The sequence below is a fragment of the Centruroides sculpturatus genome, unplaced genomic scaffold, assembly GCF_000671375.1.
Source record: "Centruroides sculpturatus isolate CEXI.00-Female unplaced genomic scaffold, Cexi_2.0 scaffold286, whole genome shotgun sequence".
Taxonomy (NCBI): Eukaryota; Metazoa; Arthropoda; class Arachnida; order Scorpiones; family Buthidae; genus Centruroides; species Centruroides sculpturatus.
Genome location: NW_019384581.1, coordinates 537,436 through 548,243, shown reverse-complemented (window position 1 = coordinate 548,243; position 10,808 = coordinate 537,436). Strand labels below are relative to the sequence as shown.

The following is a 10,808-nucleotide window of genomic DNA, read 5'->3' as shown; positions in this document are numbered from 1 at the left end:
ATGCTACACACCAAAATATCGTATAACGCTACCAATAATTCCATCCATTATCCACTCGTAGAGAGCTATTTGACTAAGTGGATTGTTTTAAGATTTAAAAAGTAAAGAATATTTTATGTTACAGTATTTTTATGTACGTTTCTTTACAAAGCTATAGACTATTTAATTATAATTATATTGACAGATTTTCAGATATAAAATCTTTAATTTTTATCACTTTTAGATGTTAATAATTTTAAATATTATAAAAAACAATTTTCCGAAACGAGTTTTAATTCATTAAATTAAGTAAATTTCATAGAGAATTTTTTGATTTATCTAATTTACTAGTGAATCGCAATATTTATATTTATGTTTAGATTATATTGGCAAATCACTCTTAGACATAAAAAGTATTATAATTAATGACGATCCGTGCAAACACGAACTAAAAAAATTATATGATTTAATATCATTAGTTTTTACGGTACTAACTACCAGTGCATCTGTTGAGCGCAGTTTTTCAACCACGAAACGAATTCATACATTAGCAAGGAACACTCGGTCAGAGGAAAGATTGTCGTCACTAGCGTTGCTTTCAATAAAAAAAGAGAGCTTTTAAATACTTTGATGGAATTGACTACAAGCAATTTTTACGATAAAGTAATTAACGACTTTGAGAAAAAAAAATTGGCGAATAGAGTTAGTTTATAAAAAATAATAAAAACAAGTTCCTATATCTTTGTTTCGTGTCATTTATCTATTTTAGAATTAAAATAAATAAACTTTTATTTTTGTCATTTCCAGTATTTGTATAAAATTTTCATGGAAATACAGCTTCCCTATCGTCAAATGTTACCTCACGCAAATATATGAATACACCGTATTTTGCATGAACAAAGTGGTAGTAATAACGGCGGGTTTTCGATAGCAATGCCTCTTGCTTCCTTTTGATATTTAAAAGTCTGCAAAAATACAATAATTCGAAATTATAAAATAAAATTATTCAATACAAAAGTGGCACTATTAGTTTGGGACGTCTGCATATTGTGGGCCTAGGGACACCATATTTCTATATGAGCCACTGGTATGCCGCATTTTCTTTATAATGTTGATATAGTTAAAACAGGTTTTCCTCTATACTGAAAATTCCTACAAAATGTATGAATATGTTCGCGTTTGATTGCCAATTCCTCAACTATGTAAACAAATTTTCCATATTCATGGCAGACTCATAGTAATATTTGTAAAATTCAGAGTTAAATTTACATACTATCCAAAATTTGATTCATAATTGTAAAAAATTTCTAATTTACTGTCTTTAAATCGAACATTTTAATTTTTTTCATAAAAATATTACTGTATTGGAAATAAGCTTTTAAAGGCTTTTTAATCACATATCCATTGTGAATTCGATCGAGCCTACAACGATAGCGGCGAGATGATGGACGGACCGTCTATGAAAAATTCTTAAGAATTTGCTCTCCCGTATTCGATCCCGGGTTCCCAAAATCGTAGGTGACGCCTTAAGCGCCTAGGACATCCAGCCATCAACAAGTTTTGTGTTATACCCACAATGCTGGAAGGATGGCCGAGCAGTTAAGATGGCAGACTACCGCTCTGGGGGGACCCGGGATAGAATTCTTAGCGGGTCGAAAAATCCCCAGGAATTTTTCAGGGGGTGGTCCGACCGGATATGTCGGCCACCGTCCCTCACCACCCGGCCGCCCATTGTGGGCCTGGCCGAACCCATAATAGCCTTGCTAAAAACAGGCCTCTTAGTGCCCATAGGGCGGAAAGAGTTTTTAAAAAAATGCTGGAAGGCTACTTGAATAGAGCGTAACAAAAGAACTTGTTATTTTTTCCATCTATACACAAACCATATAATAAAAAAAGGAGTGGACTAAAAATTAACAAAATGGTGTACGCCAATAAAACAAAATTTAATAATAGCTTTAAAACATTTTTTACAAGTTTTTTTTTTCCTTTTTCAATGTAAAATTAAGATCTATTAACAGGACAACGGGTTTCTGTCTCTACTTAAATAATTAAGTAAAAAATTGCATATGATTATTATTCGATTACTTCATTATTTTATTAATCTAATAATATCACATGTTCCATTTTAATAATTTTATTAATGGTTTACTAATAATATATTGTTTATACATTACTTTTCAGCTGTAGATTTGTCTATGGACTCTAATACCTGGCAACACTGTACATTTAAATCGCAATTCATTAGACAAACTACACGTGTTTCATTTTGTTTACATCTCTTACTTTCTAACAGTGTTTCAAAATACTCTCGAAAGTATAGTTATATTGTAAAGAAATCAAATACGTGTATATATATAAATGTGATTTATTAATTAATAAAGAAAAATGTCGCTGTTGACTTCTCTTCGATGTAGACATAATCTTTTATGTCGATCTTTACGAAGATTTTGTCAAACGTCAATTAAATTTAAGGTGCGTATATTGTTTAAACTTTTAATTTTAGTTTAAAAAATACATTAACATTCCGCTTTTACACAGTCGACTGAACAGAGAGTTTTTTCTGGTATACAACCATCAGGAGTTCCACACATAGGTAATTATTTTGGTGCAATTAAGAAGTGGATAGAACTTCAAGATAATGGATATGATTGTGTGTTTAGTATTGTAGATCTCCATGCTATGACTACAGATTACAATGCAGAAATTTTAAGGTAAATTAGTTTTAAAAATAGGTTAAGTTATTGGAATTAGATGATATGTTTTTATGAAATTAAATCAATAACATTATATTTATAGCTATTTAAGGCAGAAAAAATAAACTATAAAAACAATACAATATAATACATAAATAAGTGAAATTCTATGTAAGAATATGCTTACCATAAAATCGTGAGGAAATCTTCAATTTGGAGCCAAGTATATGTGTACATAGCTTTTGCTTGTTGACTTTTTCTTTTTCTTCAATAGGTATGCTCTACAGCTCTGTAGAGCATACCTATTGAAGAAAAAAGTCTAAGGAATCATACCTCTACAAGCAACTCTTTGCGAGATACAGTTCCTCAAAATTGGGTCATGTGAGATCACAAGTTGCATCACTCTGTAAGACTATTGCATTAGCCCACGTGATTATGCTGGCTTTGAGTAACCCACTTGACTGTTCATGGAGTACTTGATGTTATATAGTTTTAGGGGGTGCATGACTACATGCAGAACATCAGTCGAGGTGAGCAATAGCAAGCCTTGATGACACAGAGCATGGAAAATAGGCAGTATACTGATATGTGTTAAAAACTGACCTTTGGAGACGAATATCTCTCAACGGGTCACATGTACAGGGGTCAAAAAAACCCCTCATTAAGAGTTTGAATCTTACTGCAAATGTAACTTTAAGAGATTTAAATACCTTATTGTTTCTTTGTATCCCCTCTACAGGTCAATCTATCAAATACTGAAAGCACATAATCAACCCTGTAAGTAACTACCTTATTGACAATAATTTTGGAATTCCAGACATTTAGAGACCTGAAACAAAATCCTGGACATATGACAAGCCTAGTAAAGAATATTATTATTTCTAGTTTTTAAAATAGTTATCTTAATAATTGATGGAAATCTTGACTTCAAAAGTTACATAATTAACATGAATAATTCCATAAATTATGACACGATTACAAGACTACATCCATTTCCAAAGTGCTTGCTTTCCAATTTTTAAAATAAATTTGTACATTTCTTAGAAAAAATGTTAATCTAACACTAGTACAGTATCATCTATTACCTTTAGATGAATTATATTTTAATTTTGTTCAGATAACATAAACCAGAAATAAAAATTAATACAAGTTTCATATATTTACAGTCATATTTATACAGTCAAAACTCAGTTTTTGTACATAATTCATTCCTAAATGTTGTTCTAAAAAACAAATTTTCCCATAAGAAACAATATAAAACGAATTAATTCTTGAAACCTAAAATAAAGTCCTTTTTTTTTACCTTCTTAGATGAATTTTTAGGTGTTTTTAGCATGAAATACAATGTAATATTATATATAATATTACATGAAATACAATGTAATATTACATATAATATTACAATATTAATATTATATCATATAATATTATATATAATATTACATTATATAATATAATATTGTATTATATATAATAAATTTTTGTTATTTAATTTGACTTAAGCATCTTTAAACAAGAATTGTTGGATGCCATTTATATTACTTAAATGTTGATTAATGCAATTTTTATTAATTAATTTGATTTAAATTCAACTATGGTTCATACCAAAAATCAGAAGCAGTATCTTTCCCGTATGTCCATTGAAATCTAATTTAAATAGTAATGCCATCAATGATTTGTGTTGTTACGTCTAATGATGCAGGCGATCTCAGCACCACTAACTTCTGAATCAGTAGTCCTGTGCTGTTTGGCCAGACCATCAACTTTCTTTAACATAGTAAGTATAGGGAGTTGACCATCTGTGTCTCTCTAATCTGTGATTGGCTCTTGCCAAGAAGCTAGTTCAACAACTGAGTATCACAAGACAACTGGGGAAAATATGAGTTTGATATTTTATTTGTGAACCAATTTGTTTGAAAAGTGAGTCATTCGAAAACCGAAGTTTGACTGTATGTTAAATATGTTATAAAAATTTATAATAGCTATTCATGTTAAATATTGTTAAGAGAAAAATCGCTAATGAAACTTATATAAAAAAACATGTTTAAAGAAATCTAATATTATAATAATTTAGTCTACTTTATTTACTTTGAATTTATTGTGAGTTATTAGTATTCTTAATTCTTGACTTTCCTTTCAGAGAAAATATATTTACAATGACAGCATGTCTTCTTGCTTGTGGAATAGATCCAGAAAAATGTATTTTATTTTTACAGTCTGAAGTAAGTTAATATTTTAAAATAAAAGATTTAATGTAGTATTATAAACAGCATACTTGTAAATTCACTAGCACACTAGCATAAAATTCTAGCAGAAAAACTTTTAATCAAAAGCATTTTGACCTTATTTAAAGGACATCTTCCTGCTACACAGCATTAAATATTACAAAACAGCTTAATGGCATTCAATAGAACATATTATCAAATTTGAATCAAATTGAAAGTTTAAAATTTTCTACTTTTAGAACATTTTAATTTACATCATTTAAAAAATAACCAATACATTAACTTAATTAAATGTAAAATAAATAAATAAATACATAAAGATGTTTATTAGTTTAAAACATAACAAACTGCATGAAGCTTTCCAAAGCTATAACTTTGGAAAACATTAACCAAAGTCTATATAATTTTATTTGTTGGATTATTATAAATTGGGAATCCCATTGTCTATATGAATGCTATGGAATCTCACATATTACCATTAGACCAGTTATACAGTTATATATAGTTCTGGGCCAATTATTTAGCAAGCTTGGGACTGGAAATGGTCTGTTATTGGATATGAGTTAAATGTATACTTAAAATATAAAATAAACAACAGAAAGTTAACAACAAAATTGTATTTAACACATACAAATTAATATCCTTCTAAAGCAGAGTCTGTTTGATCATTATTAATCTTCTTAAAACATAGAATACGAAGTCTAGTGTAATATGCATTATGAAAATTAAACAAAGAAATGCAAAGAACACAATGGAACTGATGGGATAAATGTCACAAAAATTGAAACAAAGTGGCCACATGGCAATTACAGCTGTGAGCTACAAACTTCCAAATTCAAAAATAGCCAGGTTATTGGTCTCTTTTTGTACTTTATGATTAAAGTTTATGCATCTGTTCGTTTTCACAGACAAATATTGGGTTGTTCGGAAAGTAAGTTCGTTTTTTTTCCGTGGGAAAAAAAACAATATTTTTATAATAAATAAATATTTTATTGAATTATATATCAACCATTCTGGTCAAATACCTGTTGTCATCATTTCTGGTAGTAGCATGATTTCACATTCATAAAAGTTTTGATTGTTGCTTACAAAAAACTGATCCAAGTGATTTTTGATATTGTCATTTCAAGTAAATGTCTTGCGGTTAAAAAAAATCTGTACAGACTGGAATAAGTAATAATCTGAGTGTGCTCGATCTGGCGAATATGGTTGATGTGACAGCACATCCCATCTAAGTTATAACAGTTTCTGACCAGTTACCAAACTTGTGTGAAATTTGACATTATCGTGGTAAAACACTACACCTGTTTTGTTGATCAGTTCTGGCCACCTTTTCTGTTTGATGATATTACTCAATTTGTTTACTCGATGGCAGTACACTTTTGAATCAATTGTTAAATTGTATGGTAAAAGCTCCAAAAAAAATTTCCTTAAAATCCCACCAAAGAGAGCATCTCTCTTTAAGAACATGTGGAACCCATATATCGAGCTTTGAAACGAAACCAATTTGTTTCAAGTAATCATAAACAGTTCAATTTGACAAATTTAATCTCTTAGTAATTTCATGTGTTGTTATTTGGCAGTTTGCCTCAAAGCTAGCTGTCAAAATATATAATGGCAATATGGTATAGAATGAAAATGGCGGGAAAAATATGACTGATCCATCTAGTGGTAAAAAACAATGAACTTACTTTCTGAGCAACCTAATATATTTTTAGCTGTTATAATATCTTTACTTCTTAAGGATTTCTAATTAGTCAGGGTATCCTGGCCATGCATAGGTTGACTTGTATCACTAATATGCATCAGTCCAGGTTCGTATGATGAATTTCATACTTGAAAGGGCTTCAAGACTAGCTTGTTATTTAGATCTATTGACTTCTTTAAAGCATTTTTGTTATAAAAATTTTTGTAGCAATGCAGTTTTTTTTTCTTTTGTTTTGATAAATGATGACAAAATAAAAATCATTTTATTTTGGATATATTACAGTTGTATTTTCTTATAACATATTAATTAATTATAATAATTTGAAAACAATTCACAGGAGTGAAATATTATTGTTCTTTAATATTTATATAAATTTTAAAATACATCATATTTTGTAAAAAATATTTTATAAATGATCACTAACAGTGTTTTATAAAACAGTTTAATGCCAAATAACAATAATTATTAAAAAATATTGACTATCTGAAACATGTTTATATTAATTTTGAAATAAATTTTAATTTTTTTTCACTTAGGTTCCTCAGCATACCCAACTAGCATGGATTCTTGGCTGTCTAACAACTTTGCCCAGACTATCTCGATTACCTCAATACAAAGTAAATATAAAAAGGAAGAAAATAAATTTTAATGTCTTATTTATATTAAGGAAAAATTTGTATTTTAGGAGAAAACTGAAAAGCTTAAAGATATACCTTTAGGCCTATTTATATATCCTGTTCTTCAAGCTGCTGACATATTGTTGTATAAGTAAGTACATTAAATATAAAATTAATTATTGAAACAGTTCAGAAAATATATATAATGATTCTTTTAGTATAAGTTAACAGGATTATTTAAATAGAGAATGAATTGAAAATTAATGCTGCCAAATATATCGATAGCACCCAAAATTCTTGAGTCCACTAACATGAACTTAGAGCACATAAACTTGAATTAATGTATTTGAAGTTTACAGCACTTAAATTGCTAATTTATACATATATACTTTAAAATTGGACAAATTGAAAATGCGTCATTCAAGGCTATATAATAGAAACATTAATTTCAATTTGAAAAAATACTTCATTCATATATGATTAAACAAAATCTATTTTGTATGGAAAAATATATATCATGGATATCAATAAAAAATTAGTATCCATTTTTGAAGTGAATGAGCCACTATTCATGCTTCAAAGAGATCAATACAACTTATTTTAAACATTAATCATTAATTTCATAATGATGCTGTTTTGTTTCAAAAACTGGAAAACATTATTTTCTTTATAATAATGATTATAAAAAAAGTTAATAGTGTAAAAATTTTCAAAAACTTCTTGTTCTGCAGAACTTTTGAATGTATATACAATTATACAAATTATTGATTACTTTTTATATTGAGTAAAAAGTTTAATATATAAGAAAGAAAAGAACTTAACACTAACAGTAGTTTCAAAAATTAAGTATGGTCTTTCATTTAAATTTTTTCTTAAATGAAAAAATTGATATATTTTATGGAAAATTAATCTGGATTTAAGTTTATGTGATAATGACACCATTATTTAAGGAAAATCTGATTCATCTCTAGACTGATAATATATCTAGTAATAATTAAAAATGTATTTATTAGTTTAGCTAACTAATATTTTTTGAAAAATTCTTATAAAGTGCTAGCACTGTTGTTTTAATTTTAAATGAACATCTTACTATAATTTTATTCATTTTGTATTGATAAGTATGTTTTCTATAACAAGAATTAATGATGATAAATTTTTGCAGTAATATTAATCTAGCTTTATTTTAGTAATTAATTGTATGATTAAAGTTTTGCCTTTAATCCTTGTCTTACTTTTTAAAATAATTTCTATTGTATTTTGTTTTCGTATAAGAAAATTTTTAAATTAATTTAAGTGTTTATAAAAGAATTTTTAAAATTATTACATCAAAGATATATATATTAAAAGTATTTAAAAAATTTTTAGATCAAATGTTGTTCCAATTGGAGAAGATCAAATTCATCATATTCAGTTGGCCCACCATCTTGCTCATCTATTCAACAATAAATTCCAAAATATATTTCCCTATCCTAAACCTTTTTATGGTAAGAAAGTTATTTTATTTTAAAATATTTCAGAATAAAAACAGTTTGTTTTTGTATTCACATGTAATAATTTTATTGTTGATTTTACAAATGGTTGATGATCAGAAACATCTTTTATTTGATCCATTATTTCAGATTATTGAAACAGTAAATCAAAATCAAATTTTAAATATTCCTTAACAAAGAATTATTTTTATTTACTAATTAAAATTTTGAAGTCTGAAGATATTATTAATTTTAAAAACTATTGCACAAATGTTAATTTTATTTATTCCTGCAAATAAATGGTATTTTGGAGTTTTTGTCTTAATTTTTAAGTTATTGAATTATTGGAATCCAATATTTAATTATTTATATTAATGTATTATAAAAATATTGTTTACAGATGTAAAAGTAGCTAGAATAAAAAGCCTCAAATTTCCTGATAAAAAAATGAGTAAATCTGAAATAAATCCAATTGGCAGAATTGATCTTACAGATTCACCAGAACTTATTACAAAAAAAATTAAAAGAGCTGTAACAGATTTCACTTCGGAAGTTACTTTTGATCCAAAAATTCGTCCTGGAGTCAGCAATCTTATAACCATTCATAGTTTATTTACTGGATTGACTGTTGAAGAAATATGTGCACGTAATGAAGGAATAGAGACGGCTCAATATAAACTTATACTTGCTGAAAATATTATAGAAGTTCTCAAACCAATACAGAAAAAAATTCAAGAATTTATGACGGATAAGTCATATTTATGTGAAGTTTTAAATAAGGGTACAGAAATGGCAAAATCATTAGCTATGCAAACAATAGAAGAGGTTTCTCAAATAGTAAGTCTCAATACAAATTATATATTAAATAAAAATAATCAGAACTTTATAAATGTAGTAAAAGAAAAATAAAAGAAATATTTTGTACATTATTTACATTGGTGAAATTTTATTGACATTACTTATCAAGCTGTATTTATTTAAATAAAATATTTTTATAATAGATAAATCAAATGAAAATACAATAATTTTTTTAGTTAAAGGCATGGACTCTATTTATAACAAACTGTAAACATTTAAATTTGTCAAATGAAATATAAACACACAAAAAATATCATTTATCTCAAAATAGATAACTCAGTATAAGTTTTAATTGTACAATAAAATAAAATCTCAAAATTCAGAAAATCTTATGAGATCTTTCTTTACTTTTAACAATTAGTATAAATATTTATTATTAGTACCATGAATTGTAAAATAAATTCGAGCACTGTTTTCCCCAGAAATTACCAGCCAAATGGAATGGAGTAACCAGGTAGACAAAAAAATTAAAGTAATTAACTTCTATCATCCATTACAATTCAATGTTAATTTTATACATTCAAACAATTAAGGCTTAAAAAATGAAATGACAATGTCATCCTGTCAATTATATTTCTTAATGTTAGCTATATAGCAACACATTAAATTAGCTAAATATTATTTTAATATGTATTATAAATATACAACAAAATCATTAAGATTATAATGGATGATTATAAAATAATTGTATGTTAAAAACGGACTAGTTTAACAGAGAAATAAATTTGAGGACATACTGTATGAAGCAATTCTTAACCTCATGAATAAAACATTTCTTTTGAAATATATCTTTTGTATATCTCAAGAACAGAATATTTTAAAATAAACTTATTATTTCAAATTTTGAATTCTGTTTTTTAATTATGCTTCTTTAAAACTCTTGTTAAAATAGATTCAATACTAATGTAAGTTAAAAAACATCATTAAAAAAATAAATTGCAGGTAAATAAATAAAATTTATTAAAACTTAACAATCATCAGTTCTTTTGTTGAATTTTTATTTATATTATTGGAAGGTGTTTTGAGATATTCATTCTAATTTCTTCATAAATTTGCAGCATCTCCTGAATGTTTGGTCCATTTGGATTACTACAAAGTTTATCATACAAAGCCTAATAAAAATTATATAATTTAATTATAATAAAACACTTTATCTTCAAATTGTTTCATTAATATAAATAATGTTTAAGTAACAAAGAATATGTTTGAGAAAATACTGAGAAAATAGAAAATATTTTAAACAATTTTACAAATATCTT

At 26.6% G+C, this 10,808-nt stretch overlaps 1 protein-coding gene across 2 annotated transcripts; it reads left to right on the top strand.

Annotated features, from left to right (window-relative positions):
• Positions 1-2,210: 2,210 nt before the first annotated feature.
• Positions 2,211-10,338, top strand: LOC111624478 (tryptophan--tRNA ligase, mitochondrial-like). Of its 2 annotated transcripts, XM_023367322.1 has the most exons (8): positions 2,368-2,451; positions 2,518-2,572; positions 2,640-2,690; positions 4,813-4,894; positions 7,142-7,222; positions 7,291-7,373; positions 8,588-8,706; positions 9,092-10,338. In XM_023367322.1, exons 3-8 carry the CDS (start codon positions 2,659-2,661, stop codon positions 9,598-9,600), a joined length of 906 nt encoding a protein of 301 aa, XP_023223090.1. In that variant the 5' UTR covers positions 2,368-2,451; positions 2,518-2,572; positions 2,640-2,658; the 3' UTR covers positions 9,601-10,338. The 2 variants fall into 2 exon arrangements, with proteins under 2 accessions (XP_023223089.1, XP_023223090.1); XM_023367321.1 differs by having other exon boundaries at positions 2,211-2,451; positions 2,518-2,690; positions 9,092-10,337.
• Positions 10,339-10,808: the final 470 nt, after the last annotated feature.